The sequence below is a fragment of the Beta vulgaris genome, chromosome 7, assembly GCF_026745355.1.
Source record: "Beta vulgaris subsp. vulgaris cultivar EL10 chromosome 7, EL10.2, whole genome shotgun sequence".
In the NCBI taxonomy this organism is placed as follows: domain Eukaryota; kingdom Viridiplantae; phylum Streptophyta; class Magnoliopsida; order Caryophyllales; family Amaranthaceae; genus Beta; species Beta vulgaris.
This window is the reverse complement of record NC_079208.1, coordinates 49,681,528-49,698,642: the sequence shown is the minus strand read 5'-3', so window position 1 is coordinate 49,698,642 and position 17,115 is coordinate 49,681,528. Positions and strand designations below refer to the sequence as shown.

General features: G+C 36.8%; 1 protein-coding gene across 1 annotated transcript; it reads right to left on the bottom strand.

The window, feature by feature from the left end:
- Positions 1-1,640: 1,640 nt before the first annotated feature.
- LOC104907280 (uncharacterized protein At3g06530) lies at positions 1,641-10,824 on the bottom strand. The gene is made up of 5 exons (XM_010696192.4): positions 10,458-10,824; positions 3,967-9,595; positions 2,764-3,190; positions 2,086-2,336; positions 1,641-1,920 (listed from the first exon to the last, which is right to left on the bottom strand). The coding sequence occupies exons 1-4, from the start codon at positions 10,618-10,620 to the stop codon at positions 2,106-2,108; spliced, it is 6,450 nt and encodes a 2,149-aa protein (XP_010694494.1). The 5' UTR covers positions 10,621-10,824; the 3' UTR covers positions 1,641-1,920; positions 2,086-2,105.
- Between the last annotated feature and the right edge of the window lie 6,291 nt (positions 10,825-17,115).

The following is a 17,115-nucleotide window of genomic DNA, read 5'->3' as shown; positions in this document are numbered from 1 at the left end:
TTACTAATATATAATTAAAGGTATTAACAATACAAAACATGCATTCGCAAACGTGCATTGATGAAATGAGCGATCTATTAAAGGACGGAGGGAGTATATAGATTCAAAAGACATCGAACGGTTATTTTTTTTTTGTTCATGAATATGGAAATCTCTACTTTTCATTTTCCTGAAAATGCATCAATACTTGCTCTTTTGCTGAAATAAATCTCTTTAGCTTACCCTTCCCTTTTCTTGAAAAGGATTCATATTGATGATTTATTGAGGTAAACTAATAACATTCAGAAGTTTGTAGAATTTCTCTATCAACCCCTGTTGATGTATACACATTAATCTTTCGCCACAATTACAAGCATTGAACTATTCAAACATCATCAAACCACTCAAAACACCTAGACTTTCAGACAGTATAAGTAGGTTGGACAAAATCTCTTGTTCAATTATCCCCCATAAATAAAGAGTAGCCCAGAATGTGATATCTCATACAAGGAAATTATACACTTGAACTTGAGCATAAAAAATACCATCATTTTGACCAACTTAGATCAGTGGAATTAAGAAAATTCCCTATTTATGGTGGAGTTTTTATCGTGGGTTGAGGTGCCAAGCGCAACAACCGCAACATCTAAGTACAAACCACTCGAACCTGCAATTTTATAATGTGAAAAACAAGTATATATGAGCAATTCATGTAAAATACAACCATATCTTTTTCTCTCATGAAAAAGTTTCTTGTAAAAAATTTTGCACATTCAATTTGCCTCTAAATCACTTGAATTGAAATTATTTTTAGTGAGCAACACTAATTATTATTTATTGGTACTTATTTTGCTTACTAAATCAAACTCAATCTCTACTGTTTAATTAAATTTTTCCTTTTTTTTCAAGGTAAATTACTAGTTCTCTGATGTTTTCCACGTACTACTTTGTGGTACACCATTTCACCTAACAAGTCAAACTATTCTAAAATGAAAGAAATAACATTACTAAATAATGCTTTGATCAGATAAATTTTTCCTTTTTTTTCCCTCTTTTGCGCTTATCTTTCTATTCCAGCAAATTCTTCTACACAACCAAAAAAAAAAAGGAAACACTTGGGCACTAGCAATAACCAGCACAGATGTTACAACACAAACAATAATAAAACAAGGGCTTACAGTTCCCTGAAACAGGATAAAGACTGAGAAGATGAATCATCTGCAGGCTGAAGCTGTTGGTCTAAGGAGAAGCTTGGCAAGGAAACGGTCCTTCTGGAATTAGATAACTTACTGTTGTCATGCACCAGGTGGAGTTTCTCGGATGACGAGTCGGATGAACCGGGTGGCGATAAAGGGGGTGAGAAAGATGGTAAGGATGAGAGAGAATACTTGTGACCGTCTGGCCCCCTACTAACGGGAAGCGGGGATGAGGATGCTGATCTTCTATCTTCCTCATCCTTCATATCTGATATCTCCTCACCAAAGGGGATACTTTTCTATCCCCCTCTATAATAGTTTGGAACTTTTCAGAGGGTAAATTCACAAAATTTGAAACAATCAAAGCATGTGATAGTTTGACACAAACTCCTTGAATAGTAGGTGTGGAGCTAGCTAACAGTCTATGCAAAGTTACTTAGCTTACTATAAGTAGAAACATGGATATAAAAAAAATCAAATGAGAGATTAAATTATCTATAGACTGGAGTTTGCCCTACGAACTCGAAAAAATCCAGCATGGTTAGGAAATTTAATTAATAAATAGAGCTGGAATAATATGTTTGTTTACAGAGAACATGGGAAAGAAAATCGTTACAAAAATGGCTATAAATCACCGAGTCCAACCCTTTGGTGAATGTTGGAACACAAAGATAACACAAGTTACCAAAAAAGTTCTTCAGCCTTCCCTACTCATTTTATAAGGCATCAACTCGCACAAATTCGCCTGGAGAATAATGAAATGGAAAGGGAATCAGAACTTGCTAACTGAAAGAAGCATGGACAGTACACTCGGCATTGCTAAAGAGCATCCAAAATATACAGCTGGTGCTCCCTTTCCCATAGATTTGATTAGCAGATCCAAATTAAAGCAACTATAAAATAAAATTACCTGGTAACAATAACATGTGATTAAAAGTATTCACGAAGGTTCTCGCCACTCATAGACTCCAATTCTTTAAGTATCTCTTGTGCGAGTGTCTTAACAGGTAACTCCACATCCTCCAGCAACTCAGCAAGGAAAGGAATTGTTTCAGCCAATAACACCAGATACTCCTCCTTCAAATTCTCAATCAGGTATTTGACAACTCTCAGGCCCAAAAGACGGGACCGCACCATTTCACTCCGGGTTTGCATCAATACCTGTACAAGCACCCATGACACTCAAAAATTAAAGATCAGCTAGAATGAAGTCTGTGCACCAAAGCTTCATGGTCTGGCATCTAAATTCACAAGCTTTACAGCCTTATACTTCACGCAAAAAAAGAATTGTTCTCGCCACCCTTAATTGTTCAGTCCATCTTCTGTTTTATGACTTTGTAACCAATACTATAATTAACTCAGTTTCCATTTCTAATCAATTTTTTGAACAATCTTATGGTCCTTGTTTACTCTTTAAAAAACAAGCCTACTTCAGCAGGAAACCATATAAGACAGGAAAATCTAGAAATCTTGTAGTGTTTGACCAGAACAATCAAAGAGTCAATCAAGAAGTCGTGTTCCCAAGACGAGACAAATATGCGAGGAAGGGATATTAACAAGGTACTATCCAAAAGAGCTTTGCTATTACCTCATAGTTTAGGGGCTTCCACAGAAGATCAGAGCCTGCTGCTACAGCCATCTGACCAAGACAAGAAACCAATATGTCATCTACTTCCTCCAGAGATGGGATATCTGAATGATTGTTGATATGAGCCGGTGGTTCCACAATAAGCTGTGAGACAATGGGCTTCAACAGCAGTTGGAATTTTGAAGAGTCCAGAAATTTGACACTCCCAGTATCATAACGAAAACATTTATGCAGAGATGACAAGACCAAAGCCCTGAGATGCCATTTGTCAAGGGACAAGGCATCCACTGCCTCATCCTTTCTGCTTGCAGAATTCTGATGTTTGGTCTTCTTTTTCTTCCTTGAATGAAGACTCTTGGCACCATCATCAGTAAGATAGGAAATAGATCCCTCAAACAGGTATTTGAAATATGGCACAAACAGTGATCTGCATTTAATTCACAATGTCTGCAGTTAGATTCAGGAAATCAACAGATAATTTAGAATAAGAGACTTGCCAAAGGGGAGGACTCTTTCTTTAATAATCCAGCAGAAATTCCAGACGAACAAAATTTAAATCAGTGAATCCTCTCTGATTGACACCACTCTCATAGTTACAGTCCACAATCTTCACATAAATGCCACATCAGTCTCACACAACCCCATCAAAACACACGAGTTCACAGAGAATTGGTGTAAAGCATGTTCAACATAAATCACATACACTTGTACGGATTCTATCAGGAAGCTCATTTAGCACGTCAAGTTCCTCAAGTGCCCAGTTGTTTTCATTACTGTAACTCAAGTGTTTGTAACCTATTTTTCAGATTATGCTTGATAAAAAAATTTAGAATCTTGGCATGTTATTTTGTAATTTAATAAGAGGTTGACGGTGACCAATAGAAGGCATATAGGATTGCTGCAGCGTCGTGCTTGCCAGAAATAAAGTATAGAGTTGGAACTTGGAATATGATGCGAAAAACATTAAGCTTCAAAGCCCCAACAGTATAATTCGATTAGATGATAAAGATTATTTAGAGAAAAAGAAGAATCTTATGAACCACTGCCTCCTGCAGCTTCAGTGTCTGTATTAGGAGGTTCTTTACAAGATATTTTTCTTTCTTTAATTTTCCTTGCATTCTTAAAAAGAATAACAAGCAACAGAAATCATCAACACCACTAATATTTAACAAGGAGACTAAGAGATAAAGTTGATGTACTGACCGGTGATTTTCAGCGAGCTTATTGACCAGGCCATAAAATGAAACTGCCCTTCTGACACTTCTTCCTGTATTATTATCTTCTCCCAAGTTCGACTCAACCCATTCAATACTCCTAATGAAGAGAGGCTTGAACATAGTCTCTGTCATCTTCATCGTCAAAGAAATTATAGCATCGATTACATGTTTCTCCACGAAGCTAATATCCTTAATTGAAGCAAGGTATTGACTGCGAAGATCAAGAGCCAGCATACAGAGGTCGAAGATGTTTGCATGGTAACCGCTCACTGATGATTTGTCCATTATACTAACAAAGTTATTGAGCAACTCAAAAACTGTGGATAGGCTCAAATCCCCTGCACCAACAGCTTTTGAGTACACATTCTGCAGGGCAGGTAGTGCTAACCTGACAGGAACTTTCTCACTGAGTAGTCTTCTTACATTATCAGCCTTGGATTTTAATTTTGGATTGGACTCTGATACATACTCTTCATGCAGCACTAAAACTTCAATAATATCACCAAGGTAGGGGTTTAAAAAAGCACCAAGATTCTCTACAAGTGCCTCCAAGTTGACTAGTATCGATAGCATAAGCCCATCCTTCAATGGCTGGCTACTATTGTCCTCAGAAAATTCTTTGTGTGCTAATGATGACGGAGATGCTTCCCGGGTCCTCTGCAGAACATTTTTCATGATTTCAGGAAGCTCAGGAAGTGCCCTTGGCCCGAGGACATTAATTAATGCACCGGATGTCCGTAGGCAAGAAGAACCCACAGCAAGATTACTAGATAACACATTTTTCACAACACTAGCTAGGCATTTGCTGAAAACTGTGTGATTAAAAGGAAATTTGCTGGCTAAAACTTCGAGCGCTGAAATTGCCGCCAGTCTGACAGAAACATCAAAATCATCATCAGTACAATCAACTAACTGCAAGATCTCTAAACAAAGTGCAGCAAAGGAGTCTAAATCAATTCCATCAAGACGATGCCAAGAGTCTCTCAGGTGCACATTTTGCTCTCTATCTCTTCTAGATCTGAGAATATCAAGGTCTCTCACAGATTTAGACAGAACTTGAAGGGCCTTCTTCCTTCCACCTTTGTCAGCGTGAACCAACAAACTGACGATGCCTTGGAAAAAGGCTGCCGGAAGCATTTTGTTTGTTATCTTCATTAATACAGCAAGGACAATTTCCTTAAGCTCTTTCTTCCAAATGACTGGAAGTGATGTCCTCTTTTTATTTAAGTCAACAAGTTGCCAGCAATAGACAACCTGAACCATGAGTTCAGAGAGTACTCCCTGGATTGTGTCCATATCTTCCCTGGACTGAAGTTTAAAGACAACTTCAGGATCTTGCAGCTTCCCCAGAACAAATTTCAAGGCAAACAGCAATATCATATAATGCTTAATGTCAGGACTACCTCCCTGCAATTGCTCCAGCAGTGACACAAGTGATGGGAGCCATATCATACATGTATACTGTTCACATATTTGCTCAGCAAAGTTATACTCCCATTCTGTTTGAATTATAGAACTTATGAAGTCAGAAGTGTCTCTCTCTTGGTGAAGAGAAGAAAATCTCTCTTTTGAAACCAATGAACGGAAAAGAAGGACTAGCAATGGACCCATACTACTGCTTTCTCCAAGAGTCCTTAGCAAGTGAAGAATGATTGACAGCCTTCGATGCTGAGCAACGCCAGGCATTTCTTTTATAAAGATCTGAAGCAATTTGTCTGCACCGTCCATCTCAGATAACCAGCAAGGAACAACAGTTGAAATAAAACCTTCAAATACACGTTTTGAATGACTATCATCATGATTAACAGTAGATTTACCGATAGCAGCAAGAATTGCAGGAATATGATGCAAAACCTTATCAGGTTCAACCTTTGCAATTGTAGCAAATAGTGAATAAACATAATTGCTGGTAGCAACATCAGTTGCAGCTTGTGCACAATCAACAAGCAGGGCAGCATCAAAGTTATCAGATACCCCATTGTTCAGTGAGGGATCATTGGGAAGTGAAGCTATAATATCCTCCAGGATAAGCAATACTGTCTGCTGAATGTAAGATAATGCATTAGATGTGGTTTGAGAGATGCCTGATGAAGCTGGTACCCACCCCTCTTCGATAACTGTATGGATCCAATTATTTGAGAAAGCTTTCCGAAGAAGCCGAAAAAGAGGCTCTATAAGAAGGGACTTGTTTCCCATGTCTTTCTTTAACAGAAGCACATCAAGAAGAGAGCTAAGAGAACTAAGAGCACTTTGACCTCCTAGCAATAAATCAGAGTTATGCTTCTTAGTTTTTTTTTTCTGGTGTGAGGAACCAACTAAATCACCTACAGATACAAGGATATAATTTAAAATGCGGGTAACAGTTGAAGAAGAAACATCCAAACGCAGCAACGCTTCTCTAGTGGCATTCTGCACATCATGGTTAGCGTCATGGTAAAGAAGCACTAATTGCTGGAAAAGATTTTCCTGTGCCTCAGGACTCAAACTGCTATATAAGTTTCCGTTCAGATTCTGCAAAAATGCAACACATGGCCTTAATACAGCAGCGTCATTTGGCAATAAACCTTTGGTGCACAATGCTGGTACTAGATGGTCTTCAACAATATGTACATCTGATGATGTGGGAATGGAACATATCTCAATTAGAAGGCAGAGGACATCCACATCAATGCTCGACAACTCCTGGTGTGACTTATCAAGCTTAAAATGGTAATTGTGACGCCGCTTTAGAAGTTCACACAGCAGATACTCAACATCCTTTACCTGCACAATGGAGCCTCCCAACTCTTTCAAAAGTGAGAGTATTTTTAGCTTCGCATATCCAGAAAATCGCATAGCAGATCCTAGTATGAAGGTGAGTGTACTCTCAATGGTTGCCTTGTCTAACTTCTGACCAACATCCTGTGGCACAAGAAGACTCTGGAAAGATGATGATAGAATCGACATCATGAATGAAGGAAGAAAACCCATATCTGACACGATCAGCTTCTTCTGCTGTACCAGCAAGCTCAAAAGTTCACCAATGGAGGAACTCCAAGTGTCACTACTTCCATTTTTCTTGCCTGCATATTTTACACGGGAGCACAGGGTGCTAAGCTCTTCAACATAATTCATAGCTGCTGCCCTAACATCCTGGATATCACTGGACAATGGAACAAGAATCAAAGGGAATCCAGCCAAATGCTGCAAAGCTGAACCCTCATCTGCCTGAGAACATAGCAAAGCAACTGAATGCAAAATCTCAACCTGCACTCTGGACGAGACTCCTGGGTCACTAATGAAGGTTGAGAGGAAATGGACAGGAGAGACCTTGCAGTTTTGAACAATGTAACTTCTATGTTCATCAAAGACATGCTTCAGATTTGATTCAGCAAAGAAGACATAAAGATCACGCAATGTACACATCCATTTTCCATCATCATCCATGTCAACATTTGCTGGTACCACCGAGATATATGTCTTGATTGCCCTCCAAAACACGGAAACCAGGATCCTTGCATTCAAATTCTTGAGATTGTTTTCATCAAACTTCTCCAGTATCTGGTTGTCTTCTGAGTCAAGGATCTTAGAAGTAAACTCCTCACCACGAAGAACATTCTCAACAAGCTCAAGATTTCTCCATTCTGCCTTAAGAAATGCATAACAAGCTTCATACATGGTGAAAATTTTATGTGAAGCATTCTTTTGCATCATATATGACTGCCGTAAGACCAAGAAAAATAAGGTCTTTGACAATTCCGATTCACTGCAACATTTGATAAGCCACGGTGTAAACTCTTCAATACTCTCTGAGAAAACACCAGCAAAGCTGCAAACAGTTGGCATATTGACAGCAGAAACCCACTCCTCTCCCGATTTCGAACTAATATACCTTTTAACATCAGATAGCTCCCTGTAGAAAGGCCACTTAATTTCCTTAGCCAATTTCTGGGCCTTCAAATTCAGCTTTTTTGTTGTCGGAAAAACAAAGATGAAAGGGAATATCATTGTCGCAACTCGCTCCACAAAATCAATTCTGCATTTTGAGATAGATACCGCGTGCTCCAGGCATGATATAGCAACCTCGGTAGCTAGAGAAAGATCCTTTGATTCACCCGCCCAGAGACTCTGAGTACATTTCTGAAGCAAATCATGAACTATCTCCAGGAGACGAGCAGGGTCCACAAGCTCGGACAATTTATCAATACAAAGAGCTGCATGAACAACACTCAAATCCTCATCAGAGAGGCAATGAACAACTGCATCCTGCACAGTAACAAGCCTTTCTGACGTAACCCCACCATTCAAAAAGGTGGACAGGTCAAGATTAATGAGTGTATCCCGTCTGATTCCAGCCTTCGGATGTTCTAGCCCAAACCAAATCTTTGAATCTGTAATGGCTACAGATGACGTCATGTTTCCATCCAGCATCCTGCACAGGGCCTCAATCACTGAATCTTGACCCTTCAGCTGCACTTTTTTGTCATTCAAAAAGTCATGTACAGAAGACCGTAGTTCATCAGGGTACTTCTTATTGAGAAGCAGCAAAATTTGCTTAGCCCAGCTCCCCGATTCTGACAAATCTGAGGCATCAGCATTCTGTGACAGTCGCAAACATGACGAAAGAAGCCTGAAAACTAAACGTCGAACAAGGCTTTTCATAGTAACGGTCTCAACAATTGATAGCACAGCAAGCTTGCATTGACCGTCAGAACTACTGAAGTCAACAAGGGACTCCAAAAGCACAATAAGAAAGCCGTCAATATTAAACCTTGTGGTCATTTGTAAAAGAATCCCAGGGAGATCTCTAATTTTTTTCAGGTTGTCTAGCGCCTTCTTAGGGAGTGTTTCAACAGACTGCAACTGCACAATGTTGATTAAAGCCATAATTGACAACTGAACCCACTGCAAATCTGCTGAGGCTTGTGCATCTGCTTGAGCCAACTCAGCCACAGATCTGACTAAGATGTTAACCAGTTTGGGAGATAGCGATACTCTGTTTGCTAATAAACCAACTATCATCAAAGTGCCAGCTTTATAGTCTGAAGACCCTGAACCACCTGACTGCAGACCAGAATTCAAAAAGGGAAGAATTCTCTTCACAATATCACTATCAACAGTTGCCAACGAGCCCAAAACCTCAACCACAACTGCTGTGCAAAAGCTAATCACAGGTGTGGCAGGCCGATGCTTCTTTGTAGGAGTCGCATACGTGCATATGACCTCAAGAACACCCATGTCACGTATGCATTGCTGGACAATAACCTCTCTGGGAGGTGGTGCACCAGATTCTTTCACCCCATCAAGGAATTTCCAAAGGGTATTTCCAAAGTCAATTAATTGCACTATGCGAACAAAGGCATGAGTGTCGTGATATGGTAGCGCACACAAAATTAACTCCTCCACATTATACACATGAATCTTATATCGACGAATCAAGTATTCAAGTGTCTTAAATGCAGAAGGTGATTGAAGATGTCCAGAGAGCAAGCGTAAATAAGAACTGATTGATGCATTTATGCGATTATTTTCTTCAATGCTCATCAATTCCCTATCCAATTCTCTGCTTTTATGACTAAACAGATCATGCTTGTGGTTTCTGAATCGCTCATCAATGTTTACTAGAACTTCCAAACCTACAAATTGAAGAAAAATAGTACTACAGTTAGCATCCACAAGCTATTGTGACAGAACAAAGAAGATCATACAAAAAAAAGCTTAAATAGCTTCAAATTTTCCATCTTTACTAGATTAGCTCCAGAGCAGTATTAAGAAAATCCCAATTTTCCATGAAAGAAGAACTTGACCGTTAACATCCATTAAAGTGTGTGTTCTTTACAAGACTGAGAGGAGCCATTTTGAGTCCATCCTAGGAGCTTAATATAGTATCACACCCCTCTTCATGTAAAATTTGATTGCATATTGCTCCTTTCTAATTCACTATAACAGCAATAATTATAACAATGCAATCCGAAAAGAACCCGTATTTCTTTTCTACATGCCCTTCTCTATTCTTTAACTCCGTATAATGTCTAACTATAATAACCTAATCATCCATATCATCACCAACAAGACGAATCATCTTATCGTGTGCCAAATTGCCAATCATATATAAGGATTTCCTTCCAATTATAACTCATTTACATTCTACTCCGAAAAACGTACCTTAAGAAACTAATTTAGCCCTTTACTCTCAGCTATTTTCTTAATCAAAGCATGCTAACTTGCTAAAGTCGGTCATTCAAAAACACTCCTACACAAAATCCTGTGAGAATAAACCTCAAAATTCAACCTTTAAATAAAAACTTGGAAAAATCTCCATCCTTGATAGCACTCTCAACAAAAAAACAAAGGGTAAAGAATAGTACTAAAGTAACAAAAATGCAAATCCCAATATTAGTACCCAAATTTCCTCAATTAAACAATGAAATGAAAGATTACCCAGAACAAAAAAAAAAGCACATTTAAACTCAAAACTTCAAAAAGATTGTTACTTACCAGAAAGAGCAATACTGAGGATAGTATCAATATCAAGGTCAGCAGCCTCTCTAGGATCATATAAAACGGAGGGTCGAGTAATTGGTCTTTTGGGTACATCTCTATCAGTTTTTACTAACGACTGTAGAGCTCGTAATTGTGTAGCTATGGAACTTGCCGCCATTTTATTGTCTCTGATTCTGAACCCTTCTCTCTCTTTTTTTTCTCTCTCCTCTTATTGTGTTTTCTGGGTTGTTTTTGGCCTAAATGAATCAGTTGTTGAGTTATGCGGCCATTGTAAGTTTTAAGGGTTTAAGAAGTTCAGCGTTGGTTGAGCAAAGAAGGGTTTTGGTTTTGGTTTTGGTTTTGGTTTACCTCTTTAGTCTATTTCTTTCTTTTTTTTTAAAAAAAGGGTTGTATAAGAAAGAGTTTCCTTTTTCTGTCCTACAAGGCTATTAAGCTATAACCATTTCCCACAATCCTTCTATGAGACTATGATGCTAGGGAGAGGGTAGAGGAGGAGAGGGTAGAGGCGTAAACTTGTTTGAGGGACAGGTCGAGTCGAGTTTACAATTATAAGATATATCATTCGGACAATAGATATAGGATTGGTCGAGTTTTTTACACAGTTGAAGTCAGATTGTTTGGTTTAACAAAGGTAAAATACTGGGTTTTGGCCCAGTTTGAAGCCATAATGGACTAGGACCTATGTGTAGGTCGGAGCATGAGGACCGCTTTTGAGAGTCAAAAGTGAAAAATTGTCACTCGAACCAGCTAGGAGATTGAAAAAATTGAACTAAAGATGTATAGTCTTAACTTTGGTATATCTTTCTAAATCACGACTTATATGTGCTAGATACTTTTATGTGACGAAATGTTATTTTAATTTTAAAATAATTACACCATATATCACTTGGTGTAGCGGTACATGTATCTTAATACTTATTAATAGGTATGGGGTCGATTCAAGATATCATCATATTTTTTCCAAAAAATATGATAACCAAACTACTGTTGGTTCACTGCACAGGCAATAAAATTCTAATGTAAGAGGAAATGTTCCACATGGCACATAAAACACACTTGAAATAAATTATATACGCACTCAAGGAATTTGTGCTATGATTAACAATTTCACTGACCTTTTTTATGGGAGTTACCCTCTGACCTTTAAACTCCATCTCCTAATTCGTATTTTCGAACAATAACAATAAGATTTGATTAGCATCAAGAATAATTTGTAAAACTACCCTATTAGTTACGAAGTAAAAGGGTCTCACAATTCATGGTAAATTTCGAAAAGGGAGATGGAGTAAGGGGATGACTGCAAAAAAGAAATCAAATAAGAAAAATAAACTTTTTGGTTGGAATTAGGTAGGAATTTATTGTCACATTGCTAATTACAACACATATCTAATTTTGTGGAAATATGAATCACTACAATATGTTAGATAAGATGGTGAGTCTTTGGAAATCCTTACCTGAGGTCAAGGATTCGAGCCCAAAGTTTAGCATATATAGATTTTTATATAATGATCGCCTGACTTATTGTTGGTTGATAGACACGTGGCAAATTCTAGTGGCAAAAGGAGGGTGCCACGTAGCGCGTAGACGTTGTTATGCACACCTTTTAATATATTTGTATAGATATGTCGTAAGTCATGCAAGACTACTTTGAGAATTCATCCCCAAAAACAGAACTAATTTGAGTCGATTAATAATTGAGATTGTTAAAAAGGTTGGATAAAATAAATTACAAAGCTTTCAAATCTACACATAATAAACACAACAATTAACATAAACCTTAAAGGAGGAGCATAAATTTCATACATGAAACTCCATGTAATTTCCATTATTAAAATATTAATGATGTTTGGTTTATTACTTGGATTTTGATTAGCTTTTAGTTATTTTTATGGTAACTTTTAAGTTAGTTTAGACTAATTTGTTATCTATCTCCCTTAAGTTGTGCAATATTCCTCCTTTTTACGTTTGTTTGGGTGCTTGGTTTGATTTCAAGACTTAGGAGTATGATCGGAGGGCACTTGCACAAATCCAGGGGCCAAGGAATCGGCAAAAGGGGAATCAAGGGGATTAAACGAGGAGAGGAAGGCAATTAGGTTACCCGAGGGCTCGGGCCAGCCAACCTATCCATTTTGGACTTGACCCGAAACATCGGGTGACTTGACCCACCCGAGTCACCTGGAGGAGCAAAGTTCCAACTAACCCTGGTGAATTGACTCGCCCAGGTCGGTGCTTCATTGTTCAATTCTATCATTTCTATGGTGCAATAGCATGGGCTACTGGTCATGAATTAGCTTTCTATCTTTTTCCATTGCTACAGTTGCATTTTTTTCAGCTTTAATTTGCTCCCCATTTGATAAAATTCAACGAATCAATTATCATCCATCTACTCCATTTCATCGACTATCACCTATTTCCACAGCAATTCCACTTCAAAATAAAAAAAAAAATCCCCTTCCAAATTTTTTTTATAAATACCCCTTCCACCAATCTCATTTTTCACAACTCTCATATTGTCTCAATCTCTAATACTTGCGCTTGTCTTTATTTCTTTCTCTTAATTCTCAATAATTTCTTTTTCTTTTCTTTCTATTGTCTGATTAGCAAATTTTTAAATTCTTCGTTATATTAGTTTACTGCTTTATTACCTTATTAGTTCTAATAATCTCATATGGCTTTTATTCTTTTCTTTTAATTTCTCAAAAAAAAGGTCTAAATTTTTGAAAAAGATAACCGAAAGAGGTAAGAGTGGTGGTTCTATTAGTCGGAAGGGTGTTTCTTCTAATTCACCGTTCATCGACAATAGCGATGTCATCTAAGAATTAGAACATCCATTGATAGATGATATTGAAATTCCCATGTAGCCACCCTACCGATAACCACGGGCTTCAAACATGCAACAACCGGGTTAGTATTTAATACCCAGTAAACCAACATTTACTTAGCTAATTATTAGTTATTAATTATATAAATAGACAAATGAATAAGAGAATTGATCATGATTATGTTATATTAAAGGTTTATAGCAATAATAATTATGTATAATATTTATGTAAATCATTATCACTTAGCTACTTATTTGTGATTATTTTGATAGACAATGACTAACACAATTAATCATGTATCTGTTAAATTAATATTATTTTAGCAATAATAATTATGTAAATAAACTATCACTTGGCTAATTAATGGTAATTATGTTAACCGGTAATGATAATATAATTACTCATAATTATATCAAATTAATGTTGTTTTAGCAATAACAATTATGTATATGAAAAAATAACACTTAGCTAGATAATTATGATTATGCTAAGCAAAAAAAATTAAGATAATTAATCATGATTATGTTAAATTATTGTAAATAAACTATGACTTAGCTAGTTAGTGTTAATTATGTTAATCGACAATGAGTAATATATGTTTACTTAAATATTGTAGATGAAATCGGTGAAAACGAGGTGGGCAACGATGACGACAGAGCTGGTGGCTCACAACCTCAAGGTACCAAAAAAGTGTCATGGATGTGACCATTCTTTGAAAAGGTTGCCACTAGTGAAACCAAACACTAGAAGTGCATTTGTCAGCTTTACAAGAACACATGCATTAACCCACCTCCGACTTACTATTAAAGGAACGGTGGTGGAACAACAACCTTGGGCCGTCAACTGACCAACAAACATGGCCTCATGGCAGAGAATGTTAATGCTGGGGGGCGAAACACCCAGACACAACTGCACGGGTATGCTGGTGAGATGTCAGTCGCAAGTTTGCCTTTCTCCTGCAATAAAGATCGTATGATTGAATTTGCTAAATATGTTATCTCTGATGATTGTCGTTCGACCATGTGGAAAGTGATGCATAGGAATATTCCAATAGAACTACTTTGCAACCAACATTTAGGAAAGTCCAGAGGAACACACTTCAGCGTCGCACAGAAACTGCATTTCATCTCTATAGAAGTCATATGATGGAGATGTTTTCTACCTTCAACGGTCAAATCAGCCTGACAACGGACACATGAACCCCATATTTTGGTGAACCCTTTATGTGTGTTATTATCGATTGGATCGATGATGAGTGGTTTTGCAGAAACGTTTATTGCTTTTGAGCTTATGGCAGAGAGTCATAGTGGGTACAACATAAAGACCTGTTTAATGGAGCGTTGTAAGAAATACCATTTGCTTGAAAAATATTCTAGTTATCAATGAATAATGCAACGGCGGACATTAAAGCCATTGATATATCGGGAAAGTGCATCTAAACTTATATTAAATTGTCAATTAGTACATGTTAGATGTTGTATTCATACACCCAGTCTGTATGTTCAAGAAGGTATAAATTGTTTACAACCTTTAATAGAGCCCATAATATATATCGTTACGTCTTAAGAAAAAACTAGGCTAACATGAGGTACATGGCATTGTGTAAGGAATTTGGCTTGCCTAAAAAGGTGTGGTCTCTTGATACTCCAACACGATAAAACTCTACTTATAAACTCCGAAATGATGCAATCTGGTATCGTGATGTTATGACTCCTTTTTATAATGAGGTTGTTTCAAAAAAAGATATGTTGATCAGTGATTATCATTGGAAAGTTGTCATGCTTGTTTAGGATGTTCTTAAATCTTTTCACAATGCGACTAACACATTAACTTTGGTTTATGAACCCAACATTCATTAGGTAATCGTAGAATGCGTTAAGGTGGTATATGCCATCAATGAGAATTGATGTGAGTGAAATCAAAGTTGTGCTTGATAGCATGAAGGTAAAGGGGTTTGTATATTTTAGTGAATTTTCGTACATTTATGGCGTTGCTTGTATACTTGATCTGGCGCTCAAACTTGATGGTTTATCAAACTTGCTAAATTTCTATTATCAATGCTTAAATGTTTCTTATGATGCTGACAATTTTGTTTTGTAACTTTTGAAGGAACTTTATGATCATTATGTCTCGATTAACACTGAATTCGTTCCGACTTTCGGACATGCAAATATTGTTCGCTTTTATTCTTTAATTACTAACATATTGAAGAAACAAAAAACTAGTGTCTTCGAATCCGCTTGCGCGGGGGATAGACGATTATTTGTCATATCAAAATGAATCTGACACAAATTTCCACATTCTTAAATGATGGAACCTTAAGGAAAATCATTTCTCTATTTTTGGCTAGAATTGCAAGCAACATACTTGTGATTCCAACATCAACTATTGCTTCAGAATCTGCTTTTAGTGCAGGTAGAAGAGTGCTGGATGAAAATATATCTCGTCTTTCTCCACAAAGCATCGACGTCTTTGCAACAAAGATTCGGATCAAGACGAAAAAAATGCAATGATTTAGGGAAGATGAAGCGAAAGAAGATGATCCTGGGATGCTGATCGACACAGAATCATCGATCTAGTTCATCCAATGTAGGGGAACATACGGATGTTGGACTGCCTCGACAATTGTCAACCACGATTTCAAATAAAACAAGGTACGTAGAGAACTACATGGGCTTTGATTCCTTATATTAGGGATACATAGATAGCTTACTCCTTGAAAATTCAAATATAATTGCCAATATATATATATATATATATATATATATATATATATATAATTATATATATATATATATATATATATATATATATATATATATATATATATATAGGAATAGGATCTTGTGAAAACCACTCCTAGGCTGAAAACTGAAAACATTCAATCTTGACCGTCCATCTGTAATCGGATGAATGATAATAAATGCTGATATGGTGAGGATTCGTTCTCTCCTACTCCCTCCCACACAAAATTCTCTCTCTTCCTCTTCTCTTCCACGCAATTCTCTCTCTTCCTCCTCTCTCACTGGTTTTTTTCTCTCATCCTATTTTCTCTGGAGCTCGATTCTCTCATGGTCTATTGTTTCTCTCTCAACGGCGCTTCATCAGATCAATTGCTCGCAGCTAATTCTATCCCTTCCAATAATTTGTTCGCTGCCTCTATGATCTGAAATTTTGGTATGATTTCGTTTTTTTTTTCATGGTTTTGTTCATGAAGTTCCATTTATTACTCATTCTTTGACTTGCAAATCGCTAGATTCACATCAATTTTAGCTTAATTTTGTTCTAGTTATTTGAAAATTATATGTGTTTCGAATTTTTAGGCTTAATTTCTTGAATTAGGTCACATTTGGATTTTTTTAGGCTTAATAATTTGTTTGCTGCTTCTATGATCTGAAATTTTGGTATGATTTCGTTTGTTTTTTTTTCATTGTTTTGTTCATGAAGTTCAATTATTACTCATTCTTTGACTTGCGAATCGCTAGATTCACATCAATTTTAGCTTAATTTTGTTCTAGTTATTTGAAAATTATATGTGTTTCGAATTTTTAGGCTTGATTTCTTGAATTAGGTCACATTTGGATTTTTTTAAGCTTAATTATTACTCATTTATGTATCTGTTGAGTTTGTTAGAATTTAGTTTATTTGTAATTAAGTGTTGATTTTTGTGATTTTGTTGAATTTGCGTGTTTATGAAATCTTATGGTTACATTACTTAGATGTTGTTGCTTTCTCTGATGTAAAACTGATAATCTTTCCTTGCAAGTTTCATTTGCCAAAGTTTGGTTTCGGTGAAAGTAGGTCACTTAGTGAATGAAATTGGAGAGTTA

Coding starts and splice junctions, on each gene's coding strand:
- LOC104907280 (XM_010696192.4), bottom strand. CDS start 10,620: ATGGCGGCAAGTTCCATAGCTACACAATTACGAGCTCTACAGTCGTTA. Junction 9,596..10,457: donor CCTCAGTATTGCTCTTTCTG/GTAAGTAACAAT, acceptor TTCAATTTGTAG/GTTTGGAAGTTCTAGTAAAC. Junction 2,337..2,763: donor GGAAGCCCCTAAACTATGAG/GTAATAGCAAAG, acceptor GTGCTTGTACAG/GTATTGATGCAAACCCGGAG.